The 22,143-nt window shown below is 37.7% G+C and overlaps 1 protein-coding gene across 2 annotated transcripts in view; it reads right to left on the bottom strand.

Moving 5' to 3' along the window:
* Positions 1-16,202, bottom strand: part of MTPAP (mitochondrial poly(A) polymerase) — a 32,234-nt gene extending 16,032 nt beyond the window's left edge. For both annotated transcript variants that reach the window (XM_047866677.1, XM_047866679.1), the window contains exons 1-5: positions 16,030-16,202; positions 9,759-9,931; positions 9,011-9,244; positions 6,694-6,918; positions 463-674 (exon numbers count right to left, since the gene is read on the bottom strand). In XM_047866677.1, the coding sequence (XP_047722633.1) occupies positions 463-674; positions 6,694-6,918; positions 9,011-9,244; positions 9,759-9,931; positions 16,030-16,183 (998 nt within the window). In that variant the 5' untranslated portion in view covers positions 16,184-16,202. The remainder of the gene's footprint in view (positions 1-462; positions 675-6,693; positions 6,919-9,010; positions 9,245-9,758; positions 9,932-16,029) is intronic.
* Positions 16,203-22,143: the final 5,941 nt, after the last annotated feature.

Below are 22,143 nucleotides of genomic sequence, written 5' to 3'. Positions count from 1 at the left end.
CTTATACAGACTGAAGCTGCTCCGACCCACTTTCCGTCCGAAGCAAACACCATCTGGGTTTAGGACCCTAAGTTGTCTATACCCAGAGGTTCAGGGTCAAACCCAATGTGCTACTTTATTTTCTAAGTATACTTAGATGACTACATACAGAAGATCTGTTACAGGTGTTTTCATGGTATCACGCTATGTAAGGTAAGAACAATGAAACAGTTCTCCTCAGATGACGTTAGGTATGTTAACACTTCAAACACAGCGTCCTAACATTTTATTTATGAATACCAAAAAGCCAACAGATATATCTAAGAGAAAATATTTCCAATTTTTAAATCCAAGTATTCAAAAAATTTTGAAGTTATTATTAAAGCATGTATAAAAGTCCAAAGCCACTGTTTCTGTACAAGGAAAACTATGCTAACACCTTATGATATTCACATTTAAGATGACAAAACAAAGATATAGTACCTATTGTTAGTAGTCAAATCACATTGAAATCCAGAGGCCTGGTGTGAGAACCTCACGAGAGGACACCGAGCATTTAAGATTTTTTGTACACCCACACAACCAGGGCCAAAGTGGTCAAGGCATTCTCCTATCACAGACAGGATCTTCTGAGTTGCAATTCTTTCTGAAGGTACATTTTTCACTTGAAATTCCATCAGAAAATTTCCTGAGGTCTGAACAATAAAAACATTTGTAAACGGGAGCTTTTAATAAGAAGGAATTGCTTAAATAAACTCTCTAGAAGAAAGCTCTAAGTCATTTTCAACAAAACAAAACACAAAAAACACACATTCAAGGGGCACCGGGGTGGCTCAGTTGGTGAAGCGTCTGACTCTTGACTTCCATTCAGATCATCATCTCACGGTTCGGAAGATCGAGCCCCATGTTGGACTCTGCACTGACCGTGTGGAGCCTGCTCAGGATTCTCTCTCTTGCTCTCTCTCTGCCCCTCCCCTGCTTGCATTCTCTATCTCTCAAAATAAATAAACTTAAAAATAAAAAAGAAGAAGGGAGGCTGGGTGGCTCAGTCAGTTAAGCATCTGACTTCAGCACAGGTCGTGATCTCTCAGTCCATGAGTTCAAGACCCACGTTGGGCTCTGTGCTGACAGCTCAGAGCCTGGAGCCTGCTTCGGATTCTGTGTCTCCCTCTCTCTCTGTGATTCTGTGTCTCCCGCTCACACTCTCTCTCAAAAATGAATAAATGTTTTCAAAAAAAAAATCAATGGGGGTGCAGAGAGGGGGAAGGGAAAGGAAGAAAGAAAAATAAAGCAAGTATGTGGAAAGAAACTGAGTACCTCATGTACTCTTGATAATTTACACTTCCTAGTTCTGGTTCTTTCCTAAGACTCATTCACATTCCTTGCCTTGGGTTCTATGACACTTCCTCTACTTTTTTAAAAATTTTGTTTAAGCTAGTCTGAGCTGGTATCTGTGAATAAGCAAAGAATATTAACTAATACGGTTGACAATTAAGAGGGGAATAAAAGACAGCACCCTGTCTTAACAAATAAAGGACTCGTTAAGCAAATTACAGTACATTCATTCAGTGGAATACTGAAAAAGATGCAGTAGACTGAACTGCCAAGACACTATTAACTGGGAAAAAAAAAAACAGGTTATAATCTGCAAAAATAAAGGGTTTTATTATAAAAAAGAAGGATTTCTACCTGCAGAGGAAAAAAATTCAGAACAAAATTCATTACATTATTCATAGTAGTTACCTCTGCAAGTGGTGAGACCATCAGAGATATTTACATTATACATTTCTGGAACTATTACTTTATAATCAGAAAAAAAGACATTAAAAAATATACAGGTGTGACATGTATACAAACAATCCCCAGAAATAAACATGTTGTATTTTCTCTATTTCTGTCATCGAGACAAGCTTTTTATTAAACTAGGAAACTTTTATATTGAAGAAAAAAAATGGATTTCCTTTAAGAGCATCAAAATTTCAAAAATCTAGCTTAGTCCTTTTGTTAAAAGATCTTAATAACTTCTGGTTCCCTGGTCTATTCGATTTTAAAATTCAAACACATACCAATTTATATGGGAAGGAACCCAAACAAGAATAACCAACAAATAGAGCACAGAGCTACTCAACAGAAAAGTAAAGAAAAAGAAACATCTTCTATCAGGATAAAGCAGTACCAGAAGAAAGAGACAGATTTGAGGTGAAATAATCTCAGGATAGAAAAAAAAAGGGGGAATTGGGAGATTAGTATCAGACTAGTATCAGCTGTGTTGGATTCAGATGCAAAGCAAGGGTTAGAAGTACTCAGAAGAAAGGAGATAATGAGATTTTCACTACAAATGAGACAAAAATAAAATCGCTGAGGCAACAAGTGAAAATGACACCAGAGAAAAATAGATTTGAGTAATGCAGTAATTGAGTTCCAGTCTAGAAACTAGAACTAGCTGTGAACTATAGGCAGGAATGTGAAGTTACAGAAGGTATTCGCCAAATACTCTGCATCGCCTTTCTGACATTTAGGAGGGTGTCCCACTCCTGCCCCTCTAAAGTGAAGCACAGTCACGTGACTTGCTGTCGCCAATGAAATACGAAAAGAGGCTTCACAAGTCACTTCCAGGCAGAGCTTTAAAAGCTAGTGGTCCATTCTCCACTGTGCCTTTCCACTGCTTCGGTGCTAGAAGCATGGGCACGGGCGGTGAAAGCTGCTCAGCCTGGGTGCTTAAGAGACCCGTGCAGAGTGCCCCTGCTGACCTGCTTTGGCCACACAGCCTTAACAAGAGATTAACGGCGAGGTGCAGAGTTTGGGGAGGTGTTTATCACCAAAGCATAACCTGGCCTAATCTGGCTGATATAAGAAGCAAGAGATCAATAACCACATGGGGTAATTCTTCTTAGATAAATGCACTCCACAGAGAAATAAAACACTGCATTATGGAATAAAACACTGCAATTATGGAAGACGCAGATGATGAAAAGCACATCTATAATGAGCAGAAATAAGACCCCCCCCCTAAATTACTCTCCTCTAACAAACAAATAAAAATAAGAGAAATTTCTCAGACAGCCAAATCAATAAACATTTCTTACGAATTTTGCTATTCCTCTGCCACCTCTTTGTTTCAGATAAATTTTTAAAAAATTTTTATGTTCTTCCTAGTTACTCTGGTATTATGCCAATATCTCATAAAAATAAAACACGAGGTAAGCGCCTTGCCCACAGCAATAATTTAGAGAACAGGATAGGACTTGGCCACCAATTTTTACTTCTGTTACCTAAATCCTGTAATACATAAAACCCCATCAGAAAAAGAAAAACCCTATTAGAAAAAGAGCAAGATTTTAGCTTAAAATTTTGTACTGAGTTGTCTGGGTGGCTCAGTCGGTTAAGCATCGGACTTTGGCTCAGTTACAGTCTCGTGGTTTGCAAGTTTGAGCCCCACTTCGGGCTCTGGGGGGTGTCAGGGCAGAGCCTGGAGCGAGTTTCGGATTCTGTGTCTCCCTCTCTCTTCCCCTCCCCTACTCGCACTCTGTCTCTCTCTCAAAAATAAATAAACATTAAAAAAAATTTTTTTTAATTTTGTACTAAAATGATCTTCGTGATAACTTAGGCAGCACATTTCACTTGTGAGCATCGTTCACACATTAAGAAACATGAAAGTTTACAATTTAGTTGCTAAATAACTTTCCCTTACTCATTAGCAAATCATCTCTTTCTGGTGCCTGTGATGCACAAAATATTCTACATAGTGCTAAAAGACATACAAGAGTCTAACACACTCTTCCTAACTCCCCTCAACTCGGACTGAATAAAATAAGCACCCAGAATTATAAAGCAAGGTGGTGTGCCAAAGGAGACACAAACCAAGAGGAGAGGAAGGAGAGTGCACAACTGCACAAAGCTGTCCAAGAGACTCTTTCATGAAGTAGGGGTATTTAAAAGTGCTTTTGGTTTTCATTACATTTCATTCTTAATATTTCTAGTAGCAAAGCTATTATAATCTTAAACACGCACATATTTCAAGGTACACATTTATAATACATCTCATTAGTTAAACCTACATACCAAATAACATCAAATTGCTTAGTGGGATTGGAGCACTGTCTCTGAAAACATCTTTTTGGAATACCTCTATATTTCAGAAATCTAAGACCCAACTAAAAGTTTCCAACGCTTACCTCTGCCTCCAACGGAAAAAACTGTGTGTTTCCTACTTGCATAAAAATGAAATAACTAGTAATATGGCTGCTGATGGTGATCAACATTGGAACACTTATTACACGCTGAGCACCGTCCTACGTGCTTCACATGTATTAGCTCGATGAAGCCCTCCGGCACTCCACAAGCCAGGTGCTATAGCACCAACCCAATCTCACAGCTAGAAAAATCTAGGCACAGAGAAGACCAAAATAACTTATCGAGGATCACCCAGCTAGTAAGTAGAAGAATTACTCTTCTGCAATTTGGCTCTAGAGCCCGGGCTTTAGCCATTACAGTATATTATTACACTCCTTGATTATTTAGCAGTCTTTTACTTAAAATAAAAATAACCTGCACAACTTAAGTGTCCCTGCCAGGAATTTAATACAATTTCAAGTACATGTTAGTCTTACTAAGAATGATCCATTTCATTTTTATGTGTTTTGTATTACTTTAATTCAGTAAGTATATACTGAGCAGAACATATTGAGTTATGCCAGGCACTGTGTGGGATAAGAAAATGAACAGACATGGTTGCTGCCCTGCCCTAGCTTACAATATAGTGGGAGGAATATATCAGCCTCTAACTAAACATAACATAGGAGGAATCTGCAGACAGAAATATGAGCAAGATACTACAAAAAAAAGAGTAATCAATTCTGAGAAGAAAAAAAATCAAGATGGTGTCAAGAAGACAAAGTAAGAACTGGCCTTTGAAAACTACCAGGGAACGGCAGTCAGGGAACAGTGGGAAAGAGCACTCCCCACTGAAGAGACAGATTAGCCAGTATTCATGTTCTAAAAGTGCCTTATAATTTGGTAATTAAATGATGTGATTGGAACACTGGGTAGACAAAGACATATAATGAGAAATCGTTACTAAAATTAATTAAGAGACAGATCATTTCAATACTATGCTAACGAGAAGACCCATTCTATGTCTGTGAGAAGATCCAATCAGTCTTTTAGGATAACTCCAGTACGGCCCGAAGATTGGAAAACCAAGACATGACACAAGAAATGAGGTAGAAAACAGCATACTGTGACATTAATCTAAGTGAGAGTTTATAAGGAACTGTGTCACTATAGCTTTGAGGATGCACATAAAGGGGGAGATACGAGAGATAACTTAGAATCAAAGAAGATGGCAAATATCAGGAAAACGAAAATGCCACTAATTAACATGTGAAACATACCTAAGCACTTTCATAAAAACTCACCAAGAGTATCTACAAAGAATGAAAGAAGTTTTATTTTCAAAATGGTAGGTTCAAGTGTCAACTGGACATCCACGTAGAGAAGATTCCTAGTTTGAAATACGTAAGAGAAGACAGAGATTTATAAAATCTACATTTTATAAACACACAGAAGCCTTTTCCAAGTTGTAACTAAATGAAAGCGTCCCTTATATTGTGTGGGAGAATGGCGGAGATACTGGTTCACTTTACTTGTTACATATGCATGTTAATAAGAACTGAATGGAATATATAATTTCCAAACTCGAAGAGGAGAAAGTGGGATGAGGCAGGAATAAAGCAGCAATCCACAGGAATAAAAGGTAGAGGACAGAGAATACAGTCACTGGTACTGCAAGAGCATTGTATGGTGACAGATGTGACAAGACAGACACTTGTGGTGAGGACAGCATAACATATGATCTTTTTAAGTACTGTACACCTGAGACTTATGTCACATTGTGTCAACTGTACTTCACCTTTATTTTTTTTTAAAAAAGCAGGACTCCAACAGGAGGAAGGAAAAGGAAATGAAAAGCAAAGATAAAGCACTGAAAAACATAAATAAAAAATAACACAGTAAAAATGAACCCAAAAATTATCAATAATAATGAATAAACACATTGACTTCAAAGACTCAAGATCAGAGTAAAAGCACAAAATTCAGTGATCTGCTATTCATCAGAGATATTCAAAATACAGGAGCATGTATAAAGGCTGAAAATGAAGATACAGAAGATACGTGAAGGAAGTAACAAGTGGTCATCTTAACAAAAAAGAACTTAAGGAAAAAGCATGTATAGAGATAAAAGACAGAATTTAATGATAAATGAACCCAGTCAAAAGATATAATAATCATACACCTATATACCTACACGTTGCTAACACAGCCTTTGAACAAAACAAAAATCAAAAGAATTCCTAGGAGAAATTAACAAAACCAAACAAACATCATGAGATTTCAAAATATTTCAATAACTAGATCACACAGATTAAAAAAAATTAGTTAAGATACAGATCATTTGAGTAAGACAATGAATAACCTTGGCCTAATGGAAAAACTTCAGAACCCAAGGAAAAAATAATCATTTTATTATGTGTAGAATAGTCACAAAAAATGATTCTACGCTACACCAATACGAAGAAAGACTTTACAATTCCAAAGAGTTAATATCAAATAGACCATATTCTTTAACCACAATGTTTATTAAAGTTTAGAAATAAAGTTATAATTTTATTAAGTCCAAAGATTACTTTTAGTGACCTAAAGCAATACAATTACCTTGTTGGCGCTGAATTTTCCAATTTCATCCAGATCCAAAAACATGTCCAAGTCACATCCCAATTTCCCAAAACTGTTCACTGAAGAGCCAAAGGGTCTGACAGTACAGTCCAGGAAATACGCAGCCGCTATATCTTCAATAAGAGAACAGGTGAGGTATCGGAGCTTAGTGTTCTCCTCTGTTAACTGCAATTCCTTCAGCAGAGTGTTCAGCTGATCATCTATCTAGCTGGCCAAAACAAAAGCAGCAACATACAGAAAACGTACAGGTCACATAAGATAGTTGCCATTTTACTTCTAGAGATTCGATGGCTCTGGAGACCGAGCTGAAAAACATGTACTTTTTTCCTTCCACCCTAAAAGCAGATGTTTTAAAAATATCCTTTAAAAAGGACTGAGGAGAGGGGCGCCTGGGTGGCGCAGTCGGTTAAGCGTCCGACTTCAGCCAGGTCACGATCTCGCGGTCCGTGAGTTCGAGCCCCGCGTCAGGCTCTGGGCTGATGGCTCAGAGCCTGGAGCCTGTTTCCGATTCTGGGTCTCCCTCTCTCTCTGCCCCTCCCCCGTTCATGCTCTGTCTCTCTCTGTCCCAAAAATAAATAAACGTTGAAAAAAAAAAAAAAAAAAAAAAAAAGGACTGAGGAGTGATGATGATAATAATAATAAAGTGTAAAACCATAGAAAAATAAAAAAAAATAAGTAAATGAAAATAAAAATACAAATGTTGGCACTTCAATCCACAACTAAATTGTCAGCATCTCTGTGGTTGGGGCCAGTAAGCAAAATTCTGGTATGTTTTATAGGTAATTCTGATGAAACAAGTTTAGGAGTCAATTGCTAGCCCAGACCATGATCCATTTATTCGGCAAATGGTTACTAAGTCTCTACGGCTAATGGTCAACCGGAGTATGGTTAGTCAACCAGTCTGCATATAACCTGGGGATCATGTGTCCAAGTCTCTAACCTACTCAAGGAATCTGGGTATTTAATATTTAAATAGAATACACTCATGCCCACAGCTTACGCACCCTGAGAAAATATCCCTCACAATGTCTTTGAGAATTATGGAGACAAGGTAGCTGGTATGATCTGAGTTGTGCTGTATGTGCAAAATACACACCAGATCTGATGATTTTTTTGAAACAAAAACCTAAAATATCTCATTAATAACTGTATAGTGATTATATGCTGAAATGCATATTTTAGATTTATTGGTTTAAATAGTTAAATTAATTTCAAAAAAAAAAAGGACTGAGGAATGATGACATCAGCAAAAATCAAAACCACTACATTTCTTATGCAATATGTATAAAGTATTGTTTCAGGAAAATGAAAGTAGTTAAAATGCTCCAGAAAGAGGTCAAAACAACCACAAAGCTAGACATTTTAAACAAAGTTGGGGAGGAAGAAGAACCAATGTTAAAGGCAGGAAACACAAGAAATAAGCAATGCTTCAGGTAACCAAAGCCCAAGATCCCTCAACTCCTCAGAATAGTAATCTTGTATCTTCACCAGAAAACTGGTGTTAAAAACATCACCTTTTGAAATTGTGCACTGGAGTATTTAAAATAAAAATCATAGCTTCAAATGCCCATATTCGGAAAAAATATTGAAAATAACTGAACTACATGTTCAAATCAAGAAAAACAAGTAACAGAGAGTAAAGAAAATGTGTAAGGTTAGAAATAAAATTTTTAAAATTAGAAAATCAAAACAAAAAATAGCCCTTTGATCAAAAACATGAACTGATAAAGCCAAAACTAATATAAACAATGTTAGGGCAGCAAAAATAGATTAAATCAGAAATGAGGTTTTGGGTTTGTTTTTTTTTTTTGAGATACTTCTTATTTTTGAGAGAGCACAAGTGGGACAGGGGCAGGGGGGCATGTGGACAGAAGATCCAACAAGCTGACAGCAGTGAGCCCAATATGGGCTCGAACTCAAGAACTGTGAGATCATGACCTGAGCCGAAGTTGGAAACTCAACTGACCGAGCCACCCAGGTGCCCCAAGATACTTTTACATTTATAGAAAAATGCCAGGTACAACTATATGCCATTATGTTGACTGAAGAAAGAAAACCTGAATAGTCCAAAGGCTGAAAACTCTGTAAGACTGTGGTTACTTGCCAGGCATACAAGCGGAGTGTGGGGGAGGAGAGTGGGGAAGGACTGCTTTCACTTTTCACTCAACATATTCTGTAGTCTGAATATTTTATAAAAACCTATAATAAAGAAAATAATGTCATACACACACACACACACACACACACACACACACACACATTTTTAGATATTGGAGAAGTATACCTACAAACTTACACTTTCTGCGTAACAAAGTAACTCAAGAAGCTTCTTGCTAGAAGGAGGTGCATGAATACTACATTGTACACGTGACTGTTCTGAAGTCGGGTTTGACGGATTCTTCGTCTTTAAATTGAAGACACGTGATCTGAATGGAATTGCAGCCTCTGTGCCCATACTTGGAGTACGAGTTCCATTCTGCAGTGAAGTTACACTTTCTTTTTGACAAAATTCTACAACAGCATAAAGACCCTATGCCAAAAATGTAAGAAAAAACAGAACACATCTCAGACTGATATATTTTAAATAGGATTTTTGCTCAAATTTCCAAACAATTATTGTAATACTAAAAAAATATTGATTTTTTAAATTTACAAATGATATACTTCTAACACAAGCACTGGTTTTAATCATTACAAGCAGATTAAGAAAAGGAACACTATAAACTGGTAAGAGTCAACAGAAGCTGAAAACAATGATGAAAGAGAAAATTAAAAGGCAAAACAAAAATCCCCTCCCCTTGGACTTTATCAGTAAGAGACTACTTAAAGGATTCAAATAATGGAATCAGTCAGTTATAAATTACTTATAATCCCATAGTAATAATACCATAAGGATTTTTATTCTCCTATAAAAAGATCATTAAAGAAATTTAAAGAGGGATGTAAGATATCAAAAGAGAATCTAACTTTACCACACTGCAAATAATGAATGGAACGTTTAACTTTCAAAAGCGTGAATGTCAGACTGTTTTTCAAATACTTACAAAGCTCTCGTAGAAGAAATGATTATTAATAGGTCCATGTTGGGATAAATATTTTAGAAACTTTTTTACACTGATTTTATTTGGACAATGTATCAAAACGGTTCGCTGTGCCTGTTCTCGTCTTTCTTTCTGCACCTCAGAGAATGTCTTTTTGGGAGTCCTGCCTTCAGGGCCTATGAATGAGACAAAATATTTCCAACACAAAAACACAAACACACAAATATAAAATGTAAAGCATATTTTGATAAGGCATATACAGATTTTATAGCTGACTAAAACCACTTTATCCAAATCTCATCTTCTTTCTTCTTCACCTGTAAAAGAATGAAGCTATACTACTTTCGATTTTCATTTACCATTCTCCTGTAATGATCACTAATACTGTCCACTTTCCCAGTTTTGATTTACTATATTCAATGCAGAGCACTGAAAAGAGAAATATCCACAAAGTTCTAGAAGCCAAATCAGGAACGTAAAATCACCCATTTAACACTACCCCAAATACATACATATAAAACCTGTACAAGGTTGTAACATACCAAAGCCTAAAAGAAATTATTATAAACCTGAGTGTAAATGAGAATGAAGTTTAGAACTTCAACGTATTGGGTCACCTGGATGGCTTAGTCAGACTCTTGATTTCGGCCCAGGTCATGATCTCAGGGTTCATGGGTTCGAGCCCCGTGTCAGGCTCTGCATAGACATTGTGGAACCTGCTTGGAATTCCCTCTCTCTTCTTCTCTGCCCCTCCCCCACTCTTTCTATCAAAATAAATAAATAAACTTAAAAAATAACTTTAATGCATTATAGTAAGTTACTGTTGTTTTTCTTTGTCACGGGTCTTGATCTAGCTCAAACAATTAACAGTGCGTTACCAACTATCTTGTGTTGTGTACAACAGGTACATCAACCAATTTAAAACTCAGCTGCTGTCCTTAAGAATTCATGGTAATTTTACTAAAGAAATAGGGGGTAATTTCTTTTTTCATTCAAAACCAAACTAGGGCTGGGGGCTTTACCATCACAGAAAATGAAGACAAGAGCTGTAATAGTCAAGAATTAGATATTAATAATCAACTGACCACAAATGAAGAATCAACAACCAAGTATAAGGAGAAAGAAAATCATTTGAGTTCTAAGAGTGTATTAAAGCCAAATGCTGAATTTTAGCAACATATTTTTTCCTCCAAGATACTTAAGTTCTAGTTGGGTGGCCTAAAAGTGTTTCTTTTAAATATCTGGAATGGTAGATTCTAGAGATTATAAACCACCAAGTCTGGTAACAATACCCACAAAAAATTCCAAAGAGATTAAATAGTACAGAAAATATAACTGATAACATGGAAATCAGCAGATGCTTTTTGACTCCTTTCAAAAGGTTATAAAACTGATAGATCAAGGAATACTGCAAACACACTGTACCTTGATCTCAGCAAACTCCAAGACATTCTCATGGACAAGACAGAAATGTGTGTTAATGCAGTAAGAGCTCGCTGTACCCTAAACCCTGTTGGTTAGCAAAGGCCTGGAGGCAGTCTCCAGTGGCACACCACAGAACTCTTAGCCCTGACATACCCCACGTTTCTAACTGATCAAACACATGCTGAGTTTGATTCCTGCCTTCACTGTACGAGATGCTGAAAATACATCTCTTAAATAGGGGTGGTCCACATCTCCATTCCGGATGCCAATTCTTTAACATCAATCTCTTGTTTCAAGGCCTGTATCACAACAGCCAGATTCCTCAAATGGTCTTATTCATGCTGGTCTTTTCCTTTTCAAGCCATTCTCTGGTGCCAAAGTGATCTTTATAAATCAATCTTTTAAAAAAAGTCGTATTCTTTGACTGCCCTGCTTCAAACCTTTCAATAGCTTCCCTACTGCATTCAAGATCAAGCCTAAACCCAACAGCATGGGGATAGTTATTGGCATTTTGCCCCATCTCTCCTCTTCAACGTCTACCATTTCCCTCTACCATTTCCTCCTTCTGCAGTGTTCACTTAAGGTACCCCACACACTGTGAACTTTGACTATCTTCTTGTCTCTGACTGGAATGCCCACCTTCTCATTTTCTGCCCCGAACACTCCCATTCATCCTCCCATAGGTCTGCGAAGACTTCTGACTTCCCATGGTAGGTATCTCCTCCACCTCCATATTACCTTACTTCAACATCTGTGAAAGAACGTAATTCACGGTGTTGTAAACTTAACAATATGGAAGAATATATGTCTTCTAGATATTGAGGACAGGGACTATTACTATTAACTGTGATCTCAAGTCCACTGACAGTCCTTCCAATTAGTCCCTATTTCCTTCTTCTTCTTCTTCTTTTTTTTTTTTTTTTTTTGATATAGGCTCTGCCTAGACCACCTCACCCACTTTTCCCTTTGTAACTACCACTTACACATTCTTGTCTCTGATTTTTACGGAGTCCAGTCTGTTGCCTAAATGCTTATTGTAAAAGTAAAGTCAAATTATTACATTTTATAAAGTTTAAGTATAAATCCTTCCCTAGTTCTCTGCTCCTAATAACACTCAACTATTAAGTTTGGTACCTATGTTTTCATACATTTTTAAGGCATATACAAATATTTGCATTTCTCCACAGATAAACATTTTTTACACAAAATTACCAAAATCATATTTCACATTGTTTTATAATATGCCTTTAAAAATTTAATACACTGGGGATATCTGTATCAGTATATGTCTACCTCATTTTAAAAGTAACTGTGTAAAAAAAATAAATAAAAGTAACTGTGTATTCTTGTTAATTTATCAGTTTAGCCAATTCTCTACTGATATTCAGATGGTTTACCTCCTGTCACTATTACAAACAATACCGCAATATCATCTGCATACAATGTCTTTGATTTTTATGCAAGTATATCCCTGCAGCTGATCACTAAGAAAGAGGAGAGACTGAATTTAAGATTGATAGAGAAGTCTGATAAAAGATGAAGAAATCTGCTTAAAAAGCTGGGAGAAGTACAATCTAAAGTATTTACAGCTCTGGCCTGAACAACAGTAGGTAAAAATGATGAGGACAAAGTTGTGAAGGGGGGACAAAAAGTTCAGGAAGTTTAAATTTATTCCCTCAAAAGGTTTATCAAACCTACGAATAAAGTAGTAAGTGCTAATATATTATGACAGACTCAATTTCAATGGTCTTGATGACATAATCTGGTAAGCATAAACTTAATAAAAAAACTAAGACTAAATACTGTCCTGCACTTAAAATCGAAAACAACATCGGGGCACCTGGGTGGTTCAGTCGGTTAAGTGCCTGGCTCCTGACTTCAGCTCAGGTCATGATCTCACAGGTTCATGAGTTCCAGCCCCACACCAGGCTCCATGCAGACAGTGCGGAGCCTGCTCAAGATTCTCTGTTTCCCTCTCTCTCTTCCCCTCCCCTGCTCGCTCGCTCTCTCTCTCTCTCAAAATAAATACACATTAAAAAAAAAAATAATAAAGACACAATGACATAATGGGGAAGAAAATTAACCTAGAAGCAGTTGCATAAAAGAGGCCCAAAAGTTTGATTTGATGAAAGCTCAAAATGAGTCAAAGCAACGTCTTCACCTCTGGGATGTACACAGGGAATGAACAGATATATATACATCTATAAAATTCCAAACTTCATGGAAACAAATGTTCTTAAAAACACAAATTCAAGGGATAACAGCATTTCTTTACTATTTACTGGTCAGGCCACGTACGAAGTATATGTTCTACTGTGGCCATAATGGATATGAAGGATACTGATGAAACAGAGACCACCTGGCGAGGAGTGGTAAAAGGTCTAGAAGCTGACAGAGAATTACTGTAGACTAAGCGGGATTTGCAGCCTGGAGGAAAACTAATGAGAACCCGAATGCTGTCTTCAACTCTTAACAGCAAACCCTCTGTTCGTGTAGCACTTCAGTTTTCCAAGCCTCTACAAATACGCTCTATTTCAAATCTCAGAATAAGCTTTGTGATGGAGCAGGTATCATTACTGGTAAAAAAGAAAAAAAAAAAAAAAAACCTTGCACAAAATATCTAATAAGCTGGATAGCATCTTCTAGATTGCTATCTGTTATCTGATTGACTAGCCTCTGTCCCCCTTGTTTAAGTGATAGCACACCCCTGCTGGCAGGAAACCACTCTATGAGGTTGTGGGGGGCTGTCAATATTGTTATCCTACCTAGGATACTGACCCTCATCCCCTCGGAGAGACTAAGATTATCAGACTATTTTGGAAAGCTCCTCTTGGTCCAAGAGGTGGGGGTGTGATCAATCAAAAGCTCCTTCTCAGAATTCTTCAAATTTAGGTATAAGATTATCTTATTCTTCCCTTTGGAAAAGGCTATACGCATGTAAACTTGAAGCTGCTGGTGGTCATGCCTCCATGCGGAAGAATCTGAGGTAAGGAGGCCACCAAAAAACAGCTGAAGAAAACACTACCGCACATTGACCATATCCACCCAGTTGACCTTAAAGCAGTTGGCTCTTTCTGGAGTTTGGCTACATGGGTTGGTACATTCTCCCCTTTCTACTTAAGCTAATTTGACTTAGCTTCTGTCACCTGCATCCCAAAGAGTATAATACACTATATACACTGTATATTCTTACTCTTAAAATCGGGGTTCTTTTCCACTACTCAAATGAAAGCTATGTCAAAACTAACATGGAAATGGGAAATTAGTAGATTTTAGCTCATTACAACATTTTCAAACCATTAGAACCCAAAGATGGAATTAGCTGATTTATGAAATAGTGTGTTCCTTGTTACTAGAAAACATTACTGGGAATGTTTTCCAATGAGTTCTCACATTAAATGGAAACCTCAACTGGATATTTCCCAAGTTCCTTCCAATGATAAAATTTTATGCTTCTGAGTATAAGGTGCAGTTACTTCCTTCTCTTTTTAAAAATGGAAAAGAAATTCAAATGATGATTTTGTTGCACACCACAAGAGTCCCTGTATATTTAGCCAGTTATATGATACAAAATGAAACACATTTTCTAACAAAAACAACAAAGCTGTACTAAATGAAGAGTACAGCCTTGGAATCAGGTTTTTTCCTTATCACTGCTACTTAATAGATGGATAAGTTTGAGCTAGCCACTTGGACTAGCCTGTTTTCTCATCTATAAACGAGTAATAACTCCTTCCGTACCAACTTTACAGAGTTCTATTTTCTCAAAGAGCATATGAAAATACTCCCAAATTTAAACTATTCAGATGCTAAATTAAAACAGCTTCTTTGGCAGAATTCTTACTCAAATTTTCAGTTACTTAAGAATTTTTAACAGAAACAGCTTCTACCAAAAACAATCCAATCAGTATTTCCATGAAAAGTCATATTAAGTAACACTTCCACTCCCTGTCAATACGACCCTTTATTTACAGTCTGAGGAGAAGAAAAATCCTACCATTTATTTTAGGAGGAAACATTTTACTTGTTCAGCCTACTATAAAACTACTACCAGAAGTAATTTTCTCTCTTAAAACTACAGCTCCAAGAAATGGTAGAAATAAACATTTTGCCTATTAACTTCACTCGAGATCTAAATTAACTCGATATGTAACCTTACACAAGTTGCTGGGTTCTTTTAGCCTCTTTCTACACCTGCTAAGTGGAGACAATGAAACATTTTTTGCTAGATTGTTTTAAAAATTGTAAAGAAGATACAGCTCTTGGGGGTCACAACAGGGCTTCAATAATACGCAAAGAAGCATATAAATTTAGAACGTCTCCGGGTCGGCATTCAGTTCCAGTGAATGCAAACCCGTTACCAGGTTACTAAAACGGCCAAAAGAATAAAGCAAAATTCAATAATTTTCACAGGCAGAATCCTACATTCGGAAGCGAGGAATACTGTTACTCATTAATGCTTCAATACACCCGTCCTCCAACAGCTTGTAAATCAGATACATTTGTGAATGAAGCAACTGACCGATATGTGGCATCACTGTTATCCCTGTATTTTATCAAAGTATAAAATATAAGCAAACTGTGCTCGTGGCCTGAACTTCACAAAGATTTATTTGTGCACAGGCCTCCCCGAATTAACATCACACCCCACTACTACCATGAGCAACGGGTGGCTCTAAATTCCCCTAGTGAGATTAGAGGAGGATGGGACACAACCTCACCCTATTGCCAAAGGCTCCTCGGCCGTGTCCACGGGCCACGCGCTCGCCCGCGATCCCAGTCTCTTCCCCCTTCCCTCGCCCGCGGTGGGTCGCGGCTACAGAGCAAACCGAGGACACGGCGCCATCACCTGTCTCCACGCTCCCCGACGACTGCTCTTCTCTTTTAATTTCTGCGGCCACAGTTCTTGGGCAACTGAGAAGCCTGTGGATAGGACGCAGCACTTGACTTCTCTGAGCACAGAAGGGTAAACTGGCCAACAAGCCCACAGCGCGAGCCGCCATTGTCAAAGTAACAGAGGCAGGAAGACGAAAAGGGCACCTGGCTCCTGCGCGTGCGTGCTGAGGAGTAAGGAACGGGAAGCCTAGAGGGTCAAACTGGGCGAAAGTTGCCGGCCTGAAGATACCTTTGCTTTCAGATTCGTTTCGGTTTTGCTCTTCTTCGGTTCTCTAAAAAGAAGAGCCCCCCGTAGAACGAGCCCACCACCTACTCTTTCAAATAGAGTCATGAAAATAGAACCGGACGTCAAGGTCATAGGGAAGGAGCACTTATTTGGGAATCTATACAGTAAGAGTAGAGTAAGTGATAACACTTTTTCTTTATCAGACCTTTACACGTACTGGCTCTCAACCCTTACAATAACCCTGTGAGATGGAAACTATTATTATCGCCGTTTATTTACGGCGAGACTGAGGCGTATGCAAGTTAAGTAACATTTTGTAAAGTTACACAGCCAGTCCGGGACAGAGATGGGAGTTAAACCTAGATTACCTGGTGCAAAGTTTGTCTTTTTTCTTATAACAAGTTTACTGAGATTTAGTTCATATTCTACACAATTCACCACTTTAGGTGTCCCATTCAGTGGTTGTGAGTATACCACAAAGTTGTGCAACAATAGGCATAATCATTTTTAGAACACTTTCATCAGCTCCAAAAGAAACCTTGTGCCCATTAGCTATCACTCCCCCAGTCCCCACATTCCCCCCAGCCCTAAATAACCACTTATCTACTTTTTGTCTCCATGCTTTTGCCTTTTCTAGACATTTCATAGAAATAGAATCATGCAATATGTGTTTTTTGTGACTGGCCTCCTTCACTTGGCATAATACTTTCAAGGTTCTTCTATGCTGTAGCATCTATCAGCACTTCATTTCCTTTCTATGGCCAAATAATATTCCATCACATGGTGTTAAAAGATAAGCTGGGGCATATTAAAAATTTTAAGAGATTGTTTGAACAAAAATAAATTCAAATCAGGCAACGTCCAATCTAGCAGACAGAAAGGGTGTTTATAGGCAGAAGGGAAGACTTGAAAATATAAATGAAAGATTTTCACAGGCAGAAGAGAGCAGGAACAAGGAAGTAATAGTGAGCAAAAAACACACTGGTTTGCATAAAGTTACTTTCCTTTAGGGGATGTCCCAGTTTATCAGTCAAATAAACTGGTTCTAATCAGGTGAGTTCTGATTGATGGGCTTAAGATTCTATTTCTGGGAGAGTTGAAACTGTAATTAGGTTTTGTTTTGGTTACATGAGGCTTACACAAGTGACTCTATCTGGGGCCTGTTGTCTTATTTTTAACAATGGATATGCCACATATGGTTGCCCATTTCTGTTGTTTCTGTCTTTTGGATATTATAAATAATGCTGCTATGAACATCCATTATCAGTTTTTGTATGAACATATGTTTTCACTTCTCTTGGCCATATACCTATGAGTAGAAGTGCTGGGCTGTATGGTAATTCTGAGTTTAATCTTTCGAGGAAATGTCAGGCTATTTTCCAAAGCAGCTGCATGATTTTCATTCCCACTAGTAGTGTAAGAAGTTTCCAATTTCTGCACGTTCTTACCAATACTTGTTATTTTCTTTTTTTTTTTTTTTTTTTAACGTGTATTCATTTTGAGAGACAGAGACAGAGCATGAGCAGGGGAGGGGCAGAGAGCAAGGGAGACACAGAATCTGAAGCAGGCTCCAGGCTCTGAGCTGTCTGCACAGAGCCCGATGTGGGGCTCAAACCCATGAATCCGTGAGATCATGACCTGAGCCAAAGTCAGATGCTTAGCTGACTGAGCCTCCCAGGTAGCCCTTCTGGGTTTTTTGTGTGTGTGTGTGTTTTAATAGCCTTGCTAATGGGTATGAGTGGTATCCCACTTTTGATTTGCATTTGATGAATGTTGAGCTCTCTTCATATGATTATTGGTCATTTGTGTATTTTCTTTGGAAAAATGTTTATTCAGATCCTTTGCCCATTTTTAACTGAATTATTTTACTACTGTTTTAAGAGTTCTTTACATATTCTGGATATGTCTTTATCAGATGTATGATTTGCAAGCACTTGATCCTATTCTGTGGGTTTAACTTCATTTACTTGATAGTGTCCTTTGAAACATAAAAGTTGATTTTGATGAAATCTAATTTTTTTTCTTTTGTTGCTTGTGTTTTAGTGTTATATCTAAGAAACATTGCCTACCCCAAGGTTGTGAAGATTTATCCCTATGTTTGCTTCCAAGATTTTAACATTTTTAGCTCATACATTTAGGTCTTTGATTAATTTTGAGTAAATTTTTGTATATGGTATGAGGTGGGCATCTGATTTCATGGTTTTGGATGTGGATATTCAATTTGTCCCAGTACTATTTGTTTAAAAGGCTCTACCTTTGCCCATTAAATGGCATTGGCATATTTGTTGAAGTCAGATGATCACAGATACCTGTGCTTATTTCTGGATTCTCAATTCTGTTTCATTGATCTATATGTTTATTCTTACATCAGTACCGCCCTGTCTTGATCAATGTTGCTTTGCAGAAAGTTTTTTAAAATTGAGAAGTGAGTTTTCCAACCTTGTTCTTTTTTTCCAAAATTACTTTAGAAACTGTTATGAGCCCCTGTATTTCCATATAAATTTTATTATCAGCTTCTCAGTTGCTTCCAAAAAGGCAGCTGAGATTTTGAGAATAATTGTGCTGAATCTGTAGATCAACTTTCTACGATACAAAGATGTATCGTCATCTTTAACAACATTAGATCTAAAATGTGAACATGGGAGGGCCTTCCATTTGCTTAGGTCTTCTTTAATTTCTTTCAACAATGTTTTCCAGTGTTCAGTGTATAAGTCTTGTACTTATTAAATGTACTTATTTCTAAGTATTTTATTCTTTGTGATGCTACTATAGATGGAATTATTTTCTTATTTTTCTTTAGATTGTTCATTGCAAGGGTATAGAAACACAATTGGTTTTTGTGTGTTTATATTGTATCCAGTAGCATTGATGACTCAGTTTCAGCTGTAATAATTTTTGTTTTTTGTTTTTGTTTTGTTTTGTTTGTAGCTGTGTTAGATTTTTCTACATACAAGATAATCTGCAAAGAGAGACAGTTTTATTTCTTCCTTTATGGTTTGGAAGCTTTTATTTAATTTTCTTACTTAATTACTCTGGCTAGAACCTCCAGAGAAATGTTGAATTGAAGTGGTGAGAATGACCATCCTGTATTCTTCCTGTTCTTAGTGGAAAAGCATCCAGTCTTCCTGTATAGTTTATGATGTTAGTTGTGGGTGTTTTGTAAATACCCTTTACCAGGTTGAAGAAGTTCTCTTCCCTTTCTGTTTGTTAAGCATTTTTATCATGAAAGGACATTGGATTGTTTTGTTTTTTTCCTACATCTATCGAGATGATAAGTGCATTCTTTTAATGTGGCATATAACATTAATTAATATTCAGCCTTTAAACCAATCTTGCATTTCTCTAATAATCCCACTGGTCATGGTGTGTAATTCTTTTTACATGTTGCTGCATTCAGCTTACCTGTAGTTTTGCTCTAACCTCTTAACCAGTTTGCCTCTCTCTCATGCTCCATACAGTCTGTTCTCATCCCGTTGGCTACAGTGTAGTGATCATTCCATTCTTCTTTTCATTTTTTTCCACTTTATCTATTTATTTAAATATATGAAATTTATTGTCAAATTGGTATCCATACAACACCCAGTGCTCATCCCAAGAGTTGCCCTCTTCAATACCCATCACTCACCCTCCCCTCCCTCCCACCCCCCATCAGCCCTCAGTTTGTTTTCAGTTTTTTTTTTTTTCAACGTTTATTTATTTTTGGGACAGAGAGAGACAGAGCATGAACGGGGGAGGGGCAGAGAGAGAGGGAGACACAGAATCGGAAACAGGCTCCAGACTCTGAGCCATCAGCCCAGAGCCTGATGCAGGGCTCGAACCCACGGACCGCGAGATCGTGACCTGGCTGAAGTCGGACGCTTAACCGACTGCACCACCCAGGCGCCCCATGTTCTCAGTTTTTAAGAGTCTCTTATGCTTTGGCTCTCTCCCACTCTAACCTCTCTCTTTTTTTTTTTTTCCTTCCCCTCCCCCATGGGTTCCTGTTAAGTTTCTCAGGATCCATGTAAGAGTGAAAACATATGGCATCTGTCTTTCTCTGTATGGCTTATTTCACTTAGCATAACACTCTCCAGTTCCATCCACATTGCTACAAAGGGCCATATTTCATTCTTTCTCATTGCCACGTAGTACTCCATTGTGTATATAAACCACAATTTCTTTATCCATTCATCAGTTGATGGACATTTAGGCTCTTTCCATAATTTGGCTATTGTTGAGAGTGCTGCCATAAACATTGGGGTACAAGTGTCCCTTGGGTAAATTCCTAGCAGTGCTACTGCTGGGTCATAGGGTAGGTCTATTTTTAATTTTTTGAGGAACCTCCACACTGTTTTCCAGAACGGCTGCACCAGTTTGCATTCCCACCAACAGTGCAAGAGGGTTCCCATTTCTCCACATCCTCTCCAGCATCTATAGTCTCCTGATTTGTTCATTTTGGCCACTCTGACTCGCGTGAGGTGATATCTGAGTGTGGTTTTGATTTGTATTTCCCTGATGAGGAGCGACGCTGAGCATCTTTTCATGTGCCTGTTGGCCATCTGGATATCTTCTTTAGAGAAGTGTGTATTCATGTTTTCTGCCCATTTCTTCACTGGATTATTTATTTTTCGGGTGTGGAGTTTGGTGAGCTCTTTATAGATTTTGGATACTAGCCCTTTGTCCAATATGTCATTTGCAAATATCTTTTCCCATTCCGTTGGTTGCCTTTTAGTTTTGTTCATTGTTTCCTTTGCTGTGCAGAACCTTTTTACCTTAGTGAGGTCCCGATAGTTCATTTTTGCTTTTAATTCCCTTGCCTTTGGGGATATGTCAAGTAAGAAATTGCTACAGCTGAGGTCAGAGAGGTCTTTTCCTGTTTTCTCCTCTAGGGTTTTGATGGTTTCCTGCCTCACATTCAGGTCCTTTATCCATTTTGAGTTTATTTTTGTGAATGGTGTGAGGAAGTGGTCTAGTTTCAATCTTCTGCATGTTGCTGTCCAGTTCTCCCAGCACCATTTGTTAAAGAGGCTGTCTTTTTTCCATTGGATATTCTTTCCTGCTTTGTCAAAGATTAGTTGGCCGTACTTTTATGGGTCTAGTTCTGGGGTTTCTATTCTATTCCATTGGTCTATGTGTCTGTTTTTGTGCCAATACCATGCTGTCTTGATGATTACAGCTTTGTGGTAGAGGCTAAAGTCTGGGATTGTGATGCCTCCTGCTTTGGTCTTCTTCTTCAAAATTACTTTGGCTATTCAGGGTCTTTTGTGGTCCCATATGAATTTTAGGATTGCTTGTTCTAGCTTCGAGAAGAATGCTGGTGCAATTTTGACTGGGATTGCATTGAATGTGTAGATATTTTCAAAACCCTCCAGGGACTTCTTCCCACTCCAGAGTAAAAGCTAAAAACTTACAAGATCTGTTGTAAGCCAGCCTTCCACTTCTTCTAGAGCACATTTCCTGTCACTCTCTGCCCCATCTACTCTGCTCTTTCTAATACTAGTCTCCTTGATATTTCTCAAAATTCCAAGAAAGTTTGCACCTCAGGACATTAGCATTTGCTGTATTCTCTTCCTTGGTTGTTTTTCTCCCATATGCCTTACTGCTTTACTTCCTTCGTGTCTCTTCAAATATTGCCTCATGAGGGAAGAATTTTTTTGATCACCTTATAAAATAACAATGCTTTTACCCCCCAAATATGGCTTGGTATTCCCCATCCTCCTAACCTGCTCTTTTTTGATAGCATATTTTGCCATCTGACATTCTATATATATTTATATGCTTGTTTTACTTATTATCTGTTTTTCTTCAAGTACAGCATAAGCTCAATTAAATATGTTTACATATCTATTGGACAAATATTAT

This window comes from Prionailurus viverrinus, chromosome B4, assembly GCF_022837055.1.
Source record: "Prionailurus viverrinus isolate Anna chromosome B4, UM_Priviv_1.0, whole genome shotgun sequence".
Classification (NCBI taxonomy): Eukaryota; Metazoa; Chordata; class Mammalia; order Carnivora; family Felidae; genus Prionailurus; species Prionailurus viverrinus.
This window is presented reverse-complemented; position numbering and strand designations above follow the sequence as displayed.